The sequence below is a fragment of the Nicotiana sylvestris genome, chromosome 4 (assembly GCF_000393655.2).
Source record: "Nicotiana sylvestris chromosome 4, ASM39365v2, whole genome shotgun sequence".
In the NCBI taxonomy this organism is placed as follows: Eukaryota; Viridiplantae; Streptophyta; class Magnoliopsida; order Solanales; family Solanaceae; genus Nicotiana; species Nicotiana sylvestris.
In genome coordinates, this window is record NC_091060.1 from 32,552,018 (window position 1) to 32,570,839 (window position 18,822).

The window sequence follows — 18,822 nt, forward strand, 5'->3', positions numbered from 1 at the left end:
ATAAAAATAAATAAATAAATAAAAATAATTAGATAATAAATAATTAAAAATGGGTACATAAATGTCATTGTGTTGTCATAAGTAAGGTGATGTCATTCTTGTCCAAAATATGCCGAATGTCCCCAAAAGGGCGCCGGAAGGCTGTTTTTGCAAGGACAACCGCCTTTGGTCATTTTTTTTCTTTTTTTTTTTGAAAAAAAAAATAAAAATTTGCCGGCTAATAAACACAGCCTTTAAATCTTCTTCATCGAAGTGTTGTTTTTTATATATATGAATTTTTTTTTCTTCAAAATGAGTCTTGATTTTGTTTTTTTTTTTAAATTAAGATCACTCACAGGTACAAAATGAGCACCATCCAAAACTCACCGTTCACAGATGTAGATGAGTTTCTATTTCGGCTTCAGATGTGGTGGCATGAGTTAGGAGGAGATGGTCAGAAATGGGTCATTAAGTATTTGGGAGTTCTCACAGATATTATGAAAGTTAAACCACGCGATGATTTGATTACAGCAGTAGTGACTTTTTGGGACCCTGTTCACAATGTCTTTCGCTTCTCTGATTTCGAGCTTACTCCCACATAAGACGAAATAGCTGGATATTCCGATTTTGACAGAGATTTGAGAAACCAGAATCTTATATTCCCAAAGGCTCCCTCAGTACACTGATTCTTTGATCTTCTGAATATCAGTAATCAAATCAGAAAAAGCAACGTTGTCAAAGGGTGTTGTTCTTTCAACTTCCTATATTCAAGGTTTGGAAAGCCGGATGGATTTAAAATTCATGAAAAGGGCCTTACTAACAAACAAAACAAGGACACCTGGCAGATTCACCGACGCTCCGCTTTCATGGTAGCTTTTCTAGGAATCATGGTCTTCCCAAATAAAGAGCGGACGATTGATATTCGCATAGCCAGAGTCGTACAAGTCCTCACTACCAAAGAACATCACACTCTTGCCCCGATCATTCTCTCAGACATTTATCGGGCGTTGACTTTGTGTAAATCCAGGGCAAAATTCTTCGAAGGTTGCAATATTTTGTTGCAAATGTGGTTGATTGAACATCTCTGACATCACCCTAAGTTCATGCAGTATGGTCCAAGCAAGGACAATTTCATCGAGAGTTATGAAGATAGAATAAAAGATTATAAATCTCCAGAAGGGGTGGAAGCCTGGATATCCCATTTAAGATCTTTAATGGCGAGTAAAATTGAGTGGACTTTGGGATGGCTCCCGGTAAGAGAGGTGATACACATGTCAACCTTGAAGAGTTATTTGCTGTTATTGGGTTTAAGAAGCGTCCAGCCGTATGCGCCACAGAGAGTTCTAAGACAGCTAGGGAGATACCAAGTGGTGCCTGATGATGAAGATTTGAGTGTGCAAGTGATTGAGCTACACCCCGAAGACCCTCTCCTTGAGGCTTTAATCTAGCAGATTTGGAATAGTTGTCGATACTTGAAAGATGATACCCAAATTCAGATCCTGTGAAAGGTGAGATAAATCCAGCTTATGCTAGGTGGTTTGAGAAAAGATCCTGCGTGGATGATGCACCAGAACCTGATCCTAGAAGGCCCTTAAAAAGACCGCATGTTCAAGCCTTTGATGACAAAATCCAAGAACGGTTGGCTTGGGGAGAAAAGGAAAAGGGGTACAAAGCAACTATTCATGCCTTAGAAGAAAGCCTAAGGGACCTCAATTTGGAGAAAGACTAACAAGCACAGGAAGCAGAAGGTGAAAAGAAGAGTCTGATTAGCGAGAATAAAACTCTCCACGCTCAGTTTCAACTGATGAAGAAAGCCTCTGAAGCGCTAGTGAGAAGTTAGAAGATCAGAAAATCATTGCCAATCTGATGGGAAAAATGCAAGATTTTGACTCCATTTTGATAAAGACTGAAAAAGCCTTAGACAAAGCTAAGGAAAAAATCTTACAGTTAAATGAGGAAGCCAAATCTAGTAAGGAACGCCAAGTAATGAGATTCGAAGAAGAAATGGCTCAATTTAAGAGAGAGAGAAGGACCATTGGATACATTCAGAAGCTCAACTCCATGCACAGTTGGAAGAAATGAGAAGGTACAATAGAGAACATCAGCACGCATCATAGAGAAAGAGCACAGGCAAGACTCGATCAAGCCAGACTTCGAGCTCAATTGGAGTCAACTTTAGATCGCGATGACCACATAAGAGATATAGCCACCACTCGCCAACATCGACTGTAAAACCAAGACCAAAATCTCCAAGACTTCAGAGCACAAATCCATGATTTGGCCGTTTATACTTCTCAAAGTTACTTGAACTACCAAGGGATGGATTATGAAAGGTTTCTAGAGCATGCACCTACTTTTGCCCGTCATCTTGCAATGGAGTTAGAGAGGATGTACCATACACTAGGAGGTCAGCCGGGTCAAGACCCACCATGAGCAGATGTTCCAGTGGTTAAAAGCAAAAGATTGTGGAGTGAAGCGTAGTCATAGTTGTTGGAACTTTTCATATAATAGTCATGTTTTAGTTTAAGCCCATGTTGTGTCTTTTAAACCATTTTCTTAAAGTGTTGTCCAAATGTAATGTCATTTTTGTCTTTGTACTGTTTCGTTTGTTAAAAATAATAAATAATTGTGTCCATCAGAACTACGCTCGGTTTGATTCATGCAAGGTCATGATACATAAGCAATCTTCATAAGATTCGACCACAACCAAAAGAAGAGAATAAAATGAAAAAAAGGGGAGGGAAATAAAAATAGGCATGAGTGACAATAAAAGGGTATATGTATGCGTAACTCGATAATTCTTTAAGTACGAGTAAATCACGTAATTAAAAGTGGCAAAGGTAAAATGCATGTAGTTTCTAAACACGTAATTAGATAATTTAAGCCAAGTATAAATTGTTAAGCGACCGTGCTAGAACCACGGAATTCGGGAGTGCCTAACACCTTCTCCCAGGTTAACAAAATTCCTTACCTGGATTTCTGGCTCGAGGACTGTAATACAGAGTCAATATTTTCCTCGATTCGAGATTCTAACCGGTGATTTGGAACACCATAAATTATCCCAAGTGGCGACTCTGAATCTTTAAATTAACAAATCTCGTTTCGATTGTCCTTTAATTGGAAAAACTCCCTTATACACTCCTTCGCGGGGGGGGGGGGGGTAGGTAAAAAAGGAGGTGTGATAGCCTTCATCAAGTCACTGTTGAGATTGGAACCATTATCAGTAATGATTGATTCTGGGATACCGAATTGACAAATGATGTGGTCACGGACAAAGTCTACCACAACTTTCTTAGTCACTGCTTTGTATGATGCTGCTTCAACCCATTTGGTGAAATAATCAATTGCCACTAGAATGAACCTGTGTCCATTTGATGCGGTGGGCTCGATAGGTCCGATGACATCCATTCCCCAAGCGGCGAACGACCACGGCTTGCTGCATTAAGCTTATTTTGGGGGCGCATTTATCATGTCTGCATGTATCTGACAGCGATGGCACTTTCGGACATACTAGACGCAATCCATTTTCATAGTCATCCAAAAATAACTAGCATGGAGTATCTTCTTAGCTAAGACAAAACCGTTCATATATGGACCGCAGGTCCTATCATGGATTTCCTCTAGTAGCCTGGATGTTTCCCTTGCGTCGACACACCTTAATAATCCCAAATCAGGAGTCCTCCTATACAGTATTCCTCCGCTGTGGAAGAAATTGTTAGATAACCTCCGAAGTGTGCGCTTCTGAGTGGTGTTGGCAAGCTTTGGGTATTCTCCTTTTACCAGGTATTCCTTGATATCATGAAACCAAGGTTTTCCGTCCGCTTCTTCCTCGACATGAGCACAGTAGGCTGGATAATCATGAATCTTCACCGGAATAGGATCAATGAAGTTCTTATCTGGATGTTGTATCATAGAGGACAGCTTAGCCAATCCATCGACAAACTCATTCTGGACTCTGGGAACATGCTGGAATTCTATCTTTGTGAATATCTTTCTCAACTCCTGTACATGATACAGATAAGGGAGTATCTTGGAGTTCTTGGTTGCCCATTCTTCTCGGACCTGATGTATAAGCAAGTCTGAATCCCCGATTACTAGCAACTCTTGGATGTTCATGTCAATGGCCATCTTGAGTCCTAAAATGCAAGATTCGTACTCGTCCATGTTGTTGGTGCACGGGAACCTGAGTTTGGAGGACACCGGATAATGTTGACTGGTTTCCGATACTAGAACTGCTCCTATGTCAACTCCTTTGAAATTTGCTACTCCGTCGAAAAACATTCTCGAACCATCATAGGATTCTGCAATGTCTCTCCTATAAAGGACACCTCCTCGTCAGGAAAATACATCTTTAAGGATTTGTATTCTCCGTCCACGGGATTCTCGGCAAGATGATCTGCCAAAGCCTGTCCCTTGATCGCTTTCTGAGTCACGTAGACAATGTCAAATTCACTCAGCAGGATTTGCCACTTGGCTAGCTTGCCAGTGGGCATGGGCTTCTGAAAGATATACTTCAACAGATCCATCCTTGATATGAGATACGCAGTATAGGTACAGAAATAGTGCCTTAACTTCTGAGCTGCCCAAATCAAAGCACAATAGGTGCGTTCCAACAGCGAATACCAGGCCTTGTATGGGGTGAACTTCTTGCTGAGATAATATATGGCCTGCTGCTTCCTTCCTGTTTCATCATATTGTCCCAGAACACAACCGAATGCTCCATCCAATACTGCAAGGTAGAGCAATAGAGGTCTGCCCAGCTCGGGCGGGACCAAGACTGGCAGTGTGGACAGATACTCCTTGATTCTGTCGAAGGCTTTTTGATAGTCATCAGTCCACTTGGCAGTGGCGTCCTTCTTCAACATATTAAAAATTGGCTCACAGATGACAGTAGATTGAGCTATGAACCGGCTGATGTAGTTGGGTCTTCCCAAGAAACTCATTACGTCCTTCTTGTTCTTTTGTGGTGGCAACTCTTGAATGGCTTTGACCTTTGACGGATCCAGTTCTATTCCTCGGCGATTCACAATGAACCCAAGTAGTTTTCCGGCAGGAACCCCAAATGCACATTTTGCGGGATTCAGCTTTAAATGGTACCTTCTTAGTTTATTGAATAACTTCCTCAAATATTCCATGTGATCAGTAGATTTCTTGGACTTGATGATGACATCATCTACATATACTTTGATCTCCTTGTGTATCATATCATGGAAAATGGTAGTCATGGCCCTCATGTAGGTGGACCCAACATTCATTAATCTAAACGACATCATCTTGTAACAGTACATTCCCCATGGCGTAATGAAGGCCATTTTCTCAGCATCTTCTTCATCCATCCAGATCTGATGATACTCAGCAAAACAATCAACAAACGACTGCAGCTCGTGCTTGGCACAATTTTCAATTAGAATATGTATGTTTGGTAAGGGGAAGTCGTCTTTGGGACTGGCCCGGTTGAGGTCCCGGTAGTCAACACAGACTCTGACCTTCTCGTCCTTCTTTGGTACTGGCACGATGTTGGCTAACCATGTTGGATACTCTACTACTCTAAGAACCTTAGCTTTGACTTGTTTGGTGACTTCTTCCTTGATTTTCAAACTCATGTCAGGCTTGAACTTCCTGAGCTTCTGCTTTACCGGTGGGCATGTCGGATCAGTTGTCAGCTTGTGGGCCACAATAGATGTGCTCAAACCAATCATGTCATCATATGACCAGCGAATATGTCCTCATATTCCTTCGAAAATTTTGTGTATTCTTCCTTTTCTGACGGTGACAAATGAACGTTGATCTGAGTTTTTTTGATATTTTTTGCATCTCCCAAGTTAACAATCTCGGTCTCGTTCAGGTTGGACTTAGGTCTGTTCTCAAAATCCTCAACCTCTTTAACAACCTCTTCTGGTATATAATCTTCCTCTGAGTCTGTTTTTCGTGTTGTCTCGTTACATGTCACAGTCGTTGGTTCATCAAGATAAGTAATAGTAATACTGTAAATAAAGTAAATGAGAGAAAGTAATAAGAGTAAGATTCATAAGAAAAATCGAAATGCTTTGAAAAATTCCATAATTGTTTTGAAAATTGAAGATCTTATTGAGAAATTAAAAGGCAAAAGGAAAGTCAAAATGAAAAAATAGTGCATGATGCTTGTTCAGCCTTGCTACCCCGAGGCTTTCCGGGCTCTGGTGGTTCTGATGGACCAATTATTTAGGCATGCTCATCGGCTCATGGCTTGTATGGAAGGGCCTTCCTCCCCCTACTCCTTGAAAATGACACATCAATCCATGTCATCCTCTTCCAAAACAAATCCCTCATTGCTACCAGTGCTTCCTCTTCTTTTGACCCATATATAACATCAGTTGGCTGGAAGATCTGCTCCAAGCAAGGTATCGTGTGCTCTAGTGGATAATAAGGCCCACGCCATAGCGACGACCATTCATTGAACTCTTTCCAGGTGTACTCGTATCCCAGACCGAAGTTGGTACCATGTTTCTTCAGCTTGACAGGCTTAGCAATCCCTTGTAGGTTCTTGCCAAGTCCCTTGCCTGGCTCATATCCGCACCAGTTCAATATGCTTTCGATTTTGTTGTCCCACTATTTATCCTTGTCAACGGCGTTGACTCGCTCGATGTGGTGATAGGTTTCTCCGCCTATCTTCCTTCTTCCTCCGATCGCTGGGATGGTCTGGCGACTGTATATAGGATTGCTATTGTCGCCGTGGATGATCACCTCTTGGTGATTCCACTCAAATTTCACTGCCTGATGTAGGGTTGATGCTACAGCTCCAGCGGCATGAATCCATGGTCATCCCAAGAGCAAGTTGTAAGATGCCGGCACGTCTATTACTTAAAAGTCGACATCAAACCAAGTAGGCCCCATCTGTAAACACAGGATGATTTCCCTAATATTGGACCTTTGGGAACCGTCGAAGGCTTTGACGTTAATGGCCCCATCTTTGATCTCATGCAGCCCTTTCCCTAATGTTCTGAGTGTTACCAGTGGACAAATGTTGAGGCTGGACCCTCCATCGATCAGGACCCTGGTGATAAAATAATCCTCGTATTGCACGGTGATGTGCAATGCCTTGTTATGGCTCAGCCCTTCTGGTGGTAACTCATCTTCATGAAAAGTGATTTTGTGACTCTCCAATACCTGTCCCACCATATTTGCCATTTCTCCTCCGGTGATGTTTCTTGGTACATATGCCTCACTCAGCACCTTCAATAAGGCATTCTTATATGTGTCAGAGCTTTGTAGCAGAGCTAAGATAGAGATATGGGCTGGCGTTTTGTTCAACTGATCAATGACTGAATACTCTTTGGCCTGTATCTTCCTCCAGAGGTCGTCGAAACCAGCTTTAGTGATGGCTGGCCGTCCAGATGCCTGCTTACTCGACTCAGCCAAGTGTTCTGGAGTATAAACCCTGTCGGTCCTTGTCATACCCTGTGCTGCAATTGCTTCTTTGAACATGGTTTCCCCTTTCCTTCTTGCCTCGATTGTGTAATCTCATGGTATGGCTTTTTTGTGGAATGATGTTATGGTTGTCATTGATACCAGAATGGGCACCCTTGCTTTGGAAGGTAATACAATGACCTCAAATGGTACAGGTGTCTTTGGGGACCCAAACTCGACCTCAATTGGTGTTGGCATCTTTGTAGGGGGTAGTGCTTCAAACTCAAGTGGTACAGACATATTCACCTCGGCGTCCCCAGAAGGCTGAATCTGGACAACAATCAGGTTAAGGGTGACTGTTGATTTCTTTGGCTCGTCACCCTCTGCGATTAATCCGATCGATCCTTTGTGGTCCCAATCATCCTCTATCTCAATCATGTGAACGCCTTCACCCTTGTGGTCTAGTAGAGGGTTGCTGCGGATGTTTGGGGCAGGCTCTTTTGCCACGATGATCTTGTTGTCAATCAAAGCTTGGATCTTATCCTTCAGAGAGCGGCACTCATCAATGGTATGCCCTTTCATGCCGGAATGATATGCACAAGTTTTGTTTGGGTTGACCCATTGGGAGGGGTTTTCGGCGGTTATGGCAGGGATAAGGGTGACATAACCAACAGCTTTGAGCCTTTTATACAGCTGGTCAATTTGTTCGGCAATGGCGGTATACTGTTTGGGAGGTTTGCGGTCGAAATTTGGTCGGGGTCTAGGAAAGTTTTAGCTAGGAGGAGGTGATTGATAGTGGGCTTGTTGGGTATTGTAGGCTTGGTAGACGTGTGCGAGTTGGGAGTATCTGGGTGAAGTAGGTTGATATGTGGGTGGTGGAGGTGATTGGTAAGTAGGTGGTGGAGCTTGGTAAGAGGGCGAGGGTGTTTGGTAATTTGGGGTAGGTTGTTATGTGAGTAGAGGTATTGGGTAGGTTCGGTATTTGATTGGGGATTTTGTTCTCTATGCAACTATCACGGCACTTACGTCCCTTTTCCTAGACGTTCCACCAGACTGTAGAGCCTTGTTGGTAGCCTGCAAAGCTTCAAGGTTTGTGACAATGCCACTTTTGATACCTTCCTCGATCCTCTCCCCCAGTTTGATGATGTCGGAAAATTTCTAGCTTTCAATCAGCATCAACCTTTCGTAGTACTGTGGATCTTGAGCGCGGACGAAAAACCTGTTTTTCTTCTAAAGCCGATCTGACCTTAGCAGCCTCTGATCTCCAACGAGTGGCATACTCGCAGAAAGTTTCTGTGGGTTTCTTCTTTAGGTTCTGGATGTAGAACATATCTAGCACATTCTCCGTGTTAAACCTGAAACTGTCCATGAAATCGAACGCCATAATTACCCAATTCGACCACTTCTTCGGGTCTTGGCTAATGTACCAAGACAGAGCATCTCCTTTCAGACTTCTCATAAAAAGCTTCATGCGAATCTTTTCGTCCTTCCCTACTCCGACCAGCTTGTCGCAGTATGTCCTTAAATGGACTCTGGGATCCCCTATACCATCAAATATTTCGAACTTAGGAGGTTTGTACCCCTCGGGCAGTTCGACATCTGGTTGTATGCAGAGGTCTTCGTAGTTCAATCCCTCGATTCCCTTGCTTCCTTCAACACCCTGAACTTGGCTAGTCAACTTCTTGAGTTTTCGGCCAGGTTCCTGATAAGGGAGTCTTTATCATCAGACTCGGGTGTGCTTGAGATAGGTTGGGTAGAGGGTGGCATGGTTTCCACATAGATGGGGGTGTTATGGTAAGTGTGGAGATGATCATTTGCGGAGTTCAGTGGTTCAGGGATGAGTAGCGGGGTGTTGTTGGAAGTGTGGCAAGTGTTACAGTGGTGATGGGGAGCGGGATGGTTTTGTGGTTTCGGGATGTTTTGTGGAGGTGTGGGGTTTTGAGTGTTAGTAAAGTTGACATCTGGGGTGGTGAGGGAAAACGACAAGCTTGCCAAATTCTATACTTGATCAAGTTCCTCCTGAAATTTCAGCAGTTTCTGCTCGAGTTGGGATGCACCTTCTTTGGAGACATGAGTACCCTGAGTGATTTCTACCCGTTCAATCGAGTTTTCCTTTCTGATGTTACTCAAATCTTCCATTTTTCCTTGTTCCTATTTCTGACGGGACTAGGAGGAGGAGCGGGTGGAGGGCCCTTGGATCTTGTGGAGTATGATGACGATGCCAGAGTGCACGAACTAACCTTTGGGGGAGGGGAATAAAACAAAAGTAAAAACAAAAAAGGTAGCAAGTTAGTGCGGATTATAAGGAAAAGATGTTGCGATATTTAAACACATAGTGCGAGAATATAAATTGTGTCCTAATTTGGTATCCTTGTTATGCCCGAGGTAGGCCTAGCAATAAGTTGATTTGGAGAACTTATAATGCTAAATGCCTCATTTTATTGATAAAAATAAGGCGAATCCCAAAAACGACATGAAAATAGCATAAGATAAAATGTCACTACTGGCTGTTGGACTTATTACATTTAAAGTAAAAGAAAAGGAATCCTAACTAATTGGTCCCAGAAGGACCTTCCCCAGACTCGGCATCTTTGGCTCCATCGAACAGCTTCACCAGCTCACGAAGTCCCAGGAGTAAGTAGGCTCTGGCCAGGTGTCCACCTTCGTTTCCCTCAACATTCTGGCAGTCAGTCCTCGATCCTTTTGAGAAACTTTCTTTCCAGCTCCACTAAACCCCGCTCCAAGTATCCTAATCGCTTGTTGGCACTAACAGTCATGTCTTTCCATACTTCAATCAGTTTTTGGTTGGCTTCTTGTATCTCCCGGTGCTCGCTTTCACATTCCTGAATCCTCTTGCACAGTTGGTTGTACTTGACCTGTGCTTCTGCCCTTTCATCGATGATTCTGTGACCTTGAACAAACCCGGGTTGGCCCAGACCATTGTGATTATCTTCCAGCCAGCCTGAATAGTATGGTGTACAGCCAGCATGGTATCTATCGGGCTCGATAATATCTCTCCCCATGATGATCTTGCAATGCCACATATGCTGAGCTTGGCACTTATAAGGACTGTCATTAGCTTGGAAGTCGGGCCAGAAGTGACTTATCTTGTCGACCCTTGGTACAACCTATTTCCTACCAGCCTGTCTCATAACTCGGAGAGGGACATAAGGGTAGGTTCCCCTCAAACCGATCAGTATCAGAAATAGAGCGTCCCTGGATCGGGCGATGAACTCTTTAGTAGGGAACCACTCGAACATCCATTGTACTTGATCCTCAGTTAGATTTTCAAACAGCTCCACCCACCCCTTGGCATCTCCTGGCTGAGCAAACATGTTGGGCATGTAGTTCATTCGCCTTGGTTGATAGAAGGTTATATGATCGTCACATTCTCTATGCTGAATCTCTTGCCGATATTCACCTCTTTGAAGATGCTCTATGAGCCAGAGTTGGAGTAGCAAGTTGCAGCCCTCGAAGTGTGGGGCTCCTTGTTGACACTTTTCTAGGGCTTGGTACATCTCTGCAATAATCGTGGGCACTATGCTGAATGGTTGCCCCCCAATTCCCTCCATTAAGGTCTTGGAGACCATGGCTAGTCTGGTATGGATCCTAGCCTTCTTCATAGGAAATAATATCATCCCCAAAAAGCAGAACATAAAGACGAAGAGCCTTCGATGGATATGTCCTAATGACGTAAGGGAAAACTCATCAGGATAGGTACGGTAGGATTTGCTGTGACTGTACCTCTCGTACAAATAATCAAAGGGAATGTATGACTCCTTCAGGCAAGTTAAATTCGGATTCTTCTTTAGACCCATCATCTTGAGAAAACCTCTACCTTTGCGATTCTCTGGCATTAACAAACCCGGAGTCTCCCATGGTATACCAGTCAGTCCTCCTATTTCCTCTAGTAGGGGTGTCATCTCAATCTCCCCGAAGCAAAACAAAGACCTATCGCAATCCCAGAACATGGTGGCAGCTTCAATAATTTTGTTATTGGGTTGGATTTCCAGAAGGGAAGGTAAATTTCCCAAGTATTTTCGGACGAGGGACTGATCACTGGAATGCAGGTCTTCCCACCAATTTAGAAATTTCGGGTGGATGTTGGTGACCATGCCGAATCTGGGGACTTCGTGCCTCATTTCTGCAAAACAAAAGCGTTAGGCCCTTACCCCCACCGGACTCGACTATTTAACTATCAATAATTGGCATAATCAGCATTTAGTTCTCCAAATAAATGCATAGAATGTGGTAATGTCCGTTTGGGTTCCAAGGAAACCCAGTGGACTTTGGACAAGGCTATCTTAAAGAGTCATTATGTAGATAACATAACTGACTCAGCTAGGTTTTGACAGTGATGCATGCATAATTAAACAGAGTAGGGTTTCTATGGGGTATTAGACTGGTACCCTTGAGCGGACAACTCAAGAGGGAAAGGCACGTAACTGTCGACTACACTGTATCGACTGGTTTTACCGCAAATATGCCTTTGCCAAATTTATGGGGTAATAATATCGGAAGGGCGCAACCACTCATTATATGTGTTGCTATGGTATTTTGTTTGGCACAAGTGGAATATGATGTTGAATATGTAGTTACAATAATTAAACAAATTGTCATGTATTTGCACATTCATAAGGTAATAATTACAATAATTTCTCAAAATTACAACAGTATTAAAGGAAAGCGGTAAAAAAGCATTAAGAGAAATAAAGAGAAGAAACGAAGAGCCAAGTCAGTTTTCGAAGTAGGAGAGAAAAATAAATACTTAAAGGCATTAAAGACATTCAAGGAAGCATAAAGTTACAAATAGCATGAAATGGTAAAAGCCTTAAAGAAATCCCCAGCAGAGTTGTCACGCTGTCGCGCCCCTTTTTCTCGCGAAATCGGGTTTATGACATTTGGGAGGACAACTCGTTTCATTTTGGGAATTGGGTTTTTTGATTTGAAGAGTCGCCACCTAATGATTAAGTGCATTAGGACACTAGGAAGAATTTGTTTAGAAAAACCAGAGTTTGGGTAAGGGCTAGAAATTATCTCGACAGCCATGCTACAATTGTGACTTAAGTACAAGGAATAAATAAGCAATTAAGGGTTTCAAATATGAGTGGTTGTCACATTGTGATTGCAAATAAGTTAAAGTTTGAAGAAACAAGGAATTTGAAATTTGAGAAAAAGGAGTTTGAAATTTTGAAAGTAATAAAATAAACAAGTAAATGGAAGGGGGTCATAGGTTTATAAATAATATGGATCACATCAATGCAATACCCGGTAATCACTTCTCAGAAGAGGGGTTACACGTGGTATTAGTACATCGGTCATCATATCCATATCTACCCTTTCCCACCCTGTTGAGGTATTTAAATGCGGAATGGTTTCGTTACTTATTGCATGCTAGTACCCGCCCTAATCCTATCAGTCCCGGAGGCATTTGGGACTACTAGTCCTAAAGGGAAGGGAGATTGTTTAGCATGTCTTGCAGATACTGGTTATGGTCTGAAATAAACATAAACGTTAAGGAGACAGACTTGTCTATTACACATTTCAGATAAGAAACCGGGATCAGACCTGCCTGCTGGTTGGAATTAACAGAGTCTGATTCAATTAGCTAATTTTACCTTATAACTTGCCTAAGTGAAACCTACAGGCATGAAATCTAATAATGCAAAAATGTACTGATTTTTACAAGAAGAAGGCCTGTTGATTATAGAAAACATAAGTTCTGCAGACATTGAGTAACGGTACTACTGATTTTAGACTTGTAAACGATTCAGATCAGTTGGTTACTCCTATAGACATGCTTTCCAAGCGTTATTGAGTTTCCTTTACGAAAATGCAGAAATCCTATAGACATGGTGTTTAAAACGCTGATTTTAATTATTTAAGCCTATAAATGCATTTGCCTAATGATAGATGCATATGTAGAGTTTAGGAAACTCTATAGACATGTTCTCTATGTGATAGACAGAAACGCAGAAACCTATAGACATGGTCTCTATGTATGAAATGCAGAAGTTATAGACATGATATCTATATATGAAATGTAGAGGCTATAGACATGGTATCTACGTATGAAGTGCAGAACCTATAGACATGGTTTTTATATGAAAACCCCAGAAATACAAGACTTGTAAACATGATTTCTATATGAAAAATGTAGAAGTTAAAACAGGACATGATTGCAGCAGTAAATACCTATGAACATTATATCTACCCTTATGCATACATGAGTGACCCTCCCCTTTTCACTAAAACCCCATAAGTTATTACAAATTATTACATCCCAGAATGAATAAAGAAAAGTAAAAAATAAAATTACATCAGAAAGCTAAAAATCCCAACCAAGGAGAGCCTGATTCAGACTTTTGTCTGAAGCATGAAGTAAACCAACTCCAAAGATCAAATTCCAAAGCCTTTCTCTTATTTGGGATGTGTTAGAGTTCCCTAAGAGTCTCAAGTGCATACACCCAAATATATTACAGAATTGGATTATATTGCAGTGTGGAAGGGCCAACCCTCAAATGTCCAAGTTTAGAGGGAGCTCAAGGTCCCAAAGCAAGGCTCATAGGAGGGGGTAAGAACTTAGAATCTAAGAGAGAGTGAAAGTGCATAGAGGGGATTTTGGGGAAATCCAAGATAGGCTGGTGGTCATACCCAGCAATTGGAAGTGCTGGCACACCCCAACCAGCCTGTTAGCCACATTGTTTGGGAGTTAGGATCCATTAAAGGATCAAGTCCAGACATGAGAAACAATTTGGATGTTGTCATGCTTTGAACTTTAACTCAAACACAAAGAAGGGAATAAGGGTATGGGGAATTCACACAGCAACAGATGCAAAGAGACAGCATATTCAATACAGAACATAAACAGTAAAGTAGACAAGATTGTTGAAATTGTAAAGTAAACACATAGGGATGAAGCTAAAAGTTAAATTAGAACATACCAGTTTAAGGGAAATAAGAAGAGAAGAGCAGTATTAAAGCCAAATTGCAAACACACAGCCAAAAGATTTCAGAAGAGAGTAGAGTGTTGAATTGAGAATGTAGGAGTATCGAAATTGAAAGTATTCAATAAGTATTGTCAGAGTATTGAACTCAAGGTCTTAAAGAGTATTGAATTGGAAGTGTGTAAAAGTGCAGAAGGGTCGTGACCTTTATAGTGCAGAAAGCAAGTAAGAAAAGGTAAGAAAATAGTTTCGAAATCAATCACATAAGGTCTCCCTTCAATTAAAGGATTCTGATTTCAAACGGGCAAGATAACTAAGGAAAGAGTTTGATCAAAATCTTTTCCAAAGTAGCACAAGAAGGGTAAATACACAGAAGTTATTTAAGGCAAAAGTCCAGTGGTACATGGTTTATGCAAATAAGGAAAGGCGATCACTCAACAGCCAGTAAAATCAAAATTGCAGGCTTTGTTCGAATGAACCAAGTCAGGAAAAATGAGGAAAGGGTTTTACTTAAGGAAAATCAGTAACAATCAATCAAACCTTATTAAGAGGAATTCTGAATCAATCACAAGTTGACAAAACCTTTTGAAGGCAAAATTCCTCATATATAAAGCATACAGACATATCGAACAAGAAAGAACTATCATGCAAAAAAGCATAGTATATAAGAGTTCCGGGTCATAACAAAGAGGGTCAAATCCAGTACATAGACTCAGAATGAGTTTGAGAGTATCCAGGGTCCCAAATAGAACCCTAGTCCAAAACACAAGATCAAACTCGCCAAAAAAAAAACCCAAATCCCAGGGTTTTCAGCTCGAGTCAGATACAGAGAAGAGAAGACAAATAACTGAAACAGGCTCAGAGGTATCTTTCAGGGATTCATGTGAAAACAAATAGATAAAATAGCAAGTTCAAGGAAAATAGAATGAAGAACTGATTTGAAGTACAAAGAACACGTTTTAAGAAAGCTTGGAACTTAAACAAGTTTCAGAAGAGAAACGAGATAGTATAGCACTTAAGAGAACAGTAGAGGAAACATGTTTAACAAAGAACTCAAACAAAATCCAGAAGAAGGTAACTAAAGACCTAAAAGCTTAGTAAAAAATATAGTAAAGGAACATAGGGGTAGACGAACACATAAGATAAACATGTGAAAGCATGATATAGAAACCAGTAGAAGAAAGAACGGAGCACAATAGAAGGACATGCAAAATAAGGCAAACATAAGAACACAGGAGAAGGACATGCGAGGTAGAAAAGAGAACATAAAAACATAGCATAGATAGATTCACACAAAGAGAATAAGAAGAGGAGTCAAAAAATATTTTAAAACCTTTTCAGAGACCCTAAATCGAAGAGAAGTAATTTTTGAAAGAAAATTAGGGAAAACATTTAAGAACTCAAGTAGAGCACAGACATAGCATAGATATAAGAAAACAACCAGAGAAAAACCTCGAATAGCTTAGGGTTTTAGAGAAACCCTAGAAATGAGAAAGGCTTGGAAGAAGGTCTGATCTTGAGTCAGAGAGATCAGAAATAGGCTTCTGATGCTTGAATATGCTGGAGCCAGGTCAGAGAGGCCATAGAACCTTGGATCTAAGAGATCTGAAAGGACACCATCGAGGTCGGACCTCGAAACTTCGAACACCCAGGGTTTAATGGTGGAGGAGGGTGAGTACAGGCCATTCATGGCCTGAGAAGCCATGGGTTCCGGTGAGATTGCGGTTGAAGGAGGGTGAGAGAGGCTAGGGTTTCAGGAACCTTCGAGAGAGTTTGAGAGAGAGAGAGTATTCAAAGGCGGCTGAGAGATGGAAATGAGGGGATTAGGGTAGGGTTAGTGAATTAATAAAGGTAAGGGGTAATCGTGGTCGTTGATCTAAATGATCAACGGCCTGGATTGAAAGAAAGGGCCAGGCGGGTTAATTGGTTGGGTCGGAGGTCGGGTTAGATTAGAATTGGGTCAGTCCAATTGGGTTTCAAAATTGGGTCAATTAGGGGGCGTCAATTTGGCTATGATTGAAATAAAAATGGGCCAGGTTTTAATTAGCCATTTATTTTCCTTTTTATTTAATAAAAAATAGTAAAATGATTTTGAAAATAAATTAAGGGTACTGGATCAGTTAATGATATATAAATATTGATTTTAAAATGTTGGAACCAATTTTATAATTATAAAAATGCTATTAAATCTTAAAGTAGGCTAGAATTGCAATTATATGCAATTTAGATTTAAAAATACCAAATAAATTTATAAAAATATATAAAAATTACCTTAACTATATTTTGGTGTAAATATGGGAAATAAAATAAATTATCCACCAAAATGATAATTTTGGGAATAATTATTAGTTTTTATACTGCTAAAATGAGCAATAAATTAATTAAAAACAAATCTTTAAAAATTGAGAAAAAATACTAAAACACTTGGGCATGCTTATATATGCGTAAATATGTTATTTTGAAAGTATTTTGTATATGAAAAATACATAGGGAAAAAATTGGGTATCAACAAGTATGAGTACTAATTGACGAGCGTTGAGTCACGAGTGACTGAGAGGCTTGTCCGAGGGGCTATACTTGTGACTGATACCTTGCTCGAGGGGCTTGTTTATGATATTACTGTTTTCACTCTTCTTTTATACTGAGACTCTATTGAAAAATATTGAACAAATGCTTTAAAGGATTTTCATTGAATTTGAAGTTTTTTACGAATTGTTTGAAACTTGAACTATGGATTTGACTTTGATATCTCCATTGAGATTTCATGATAGACTATGTATATGATTTAAATGCTTGCCACTGCACTCAGACTTTATTTACTTTGGTTACTTACTGAGTTGGCGTACTCACGTTACTCTCTGCACCCTGTGTGCAGATTTAGGTGCCAGAGGAGAGCTTTCAGCAGCTTCTGAGTATTTCCGGAGATAGCAAGGTAGTTGCACGGCGTTTGCAGCCCTGCCTTTCTCCTTCCTATCCTTAGTGTTATTTACTTCAGTCTTTTCTTCTTGTATTGAGTAGACAGTACTAGACAATATCTTAGTGGCTCATGACTAGGGACACCATGATCGGGTGGTGTAGATGTATTTACGTACCTATTTTATTCCGAGTGTTTTGTTAAATTAAATGCAAGACTTGCATTCATAACTAATTTGGAAATGAATTTACAAAAGACCCTTATGATATTTGAGTTGATTCGGCTTGCCTAGTACTGCGATAGGCGCCATCACAACCGGGGTGGTTTGGGATCGTGACAAGTTGGTATCAGATTCTAGGTTACATAGGTCTCACGGATCATGAGCTGATTTAGTAGAGTCTCACGGATCGAAACGAAGTCGTCTGCACTTATCCTCGGGAGGCTGCACAACCTTTAGGAAAACTTCACATTCTTTAAATTCCTGTCATGCGAATATGTTGATTCTAGTACTAAACTTCTGTTATTCTATTCTCTCACAGAAGGTGAGGACACGTGCTACCAGTTAGGATGGACGACCATCAGTAGGGGCCACTAGGGGACGATATTGCGATCGAGGCCGTGGCAGGGGTAGAGGTGTAGCCCGTACAGCAGATGGGGTAGCATCTGAAGATCCACCAACCGCCCCAGTTCATGATCAGATTCCAGTGGGGGATGCTCCAGCGGGACCAGCTCAGGAACCCGCTGTGCCTATTGTTATTCCGTGTATTCAGGAGACCTTGGCTCAGATCTTGACCGTATGCGCTAGTCTTGCTCAAGCGGTCGCAGTTTCTACTACAGCAGCCACTTCTCAAACCGAGGGAGGCACTCAGACTCCCGCACACCTGAATAGGTTGTCCAGGGATTGCAGACACCGGAGGCACCACTAGCCCAGCCGATTGCACCTGCTCAGGATTTTGTAGTACCAGTTATGCCTGAGGACGAGCAACGTCGATTGGAGAGGTTTAGTAGACTTCAGCCTCCGACGTTCAATGGTGCAGAGGGCGAGGATGCCCAGGGTTTATTGGACAAGTGTGAGAGGATTCTTCGTACAACGGGTATTCTAGAGACCAGCGGGGTAGCATTTACTACTTTTCAGTTTTCTGGAGCTGCCTTCACTTGGCGGGAGGCTTATGAGAGGTGTAGGCTTGTTGGTGCAGTGCCCCTTACCTGGCAGCAGTTATCCGTTCTCTTTTTTGAGAAGTATGTGCCACAGTCTCGTAGGGAGGAGCTACACATGCAGTTTGAGCAGTTGTATCAAGGTGATATCATTGTGACGCAGTATGAGATGAGGTTATCGGAGTTAGCTCGTCACGCTATTTGGTTAGTTCCTACGGATAGAGAGAGGATCAGGAGGTTCGTTGATGGCATCACGTATTAGCTTTGGATTCTCATGACACGAGAGAGTGTCAGGTGCTACTTTTGAGGAGGTTGTAGATATTGCTCGAGAGATTGAGTCAGTTCATCGCCAGGAGCGAGATGAAAGGGAGGCCAGGAGGCCTCGGGGATCTGGCAGTTTCGGTGATGCTCCTTCGAGAGGTCAGTTTCAGCATTGCAGAG

The 18,822-nt window shown here is 41.5% G+C and overlaps 1 protein-coding gene across 1 annotated transcript; it reads right to left on the reverse strand.

Annotated features, from left to right (window-relative positions):
• Positions 1–535: 535 nt before the first annotated feature.
• Positions 536–7,443, reverse strand: LOC138889396 (uncharacterized). The gene is made up of 8 exons (XM_070172700.1): positions 7,289–7,443; positions 5,858–5,963; positions 5,007–5,321; positions 4,603–4,835; positions 4,492–4,558; positions 4,269–4,403; positions 3,635–3,981; positions 536–677 (listed from the first exon to the last, which is right to left on the reverse strand). The coding sequence occupies exons 1-8, from the start codon at positions 7,441–7,443 to the stop codon at positions 536–538; spliced, it is 1,500 nt and encodes a 499-aa protein (XP_070028801.1).
• Between the last annotated feature and the right edge of the window lie 11,379 nt (positions 7,444–18,822).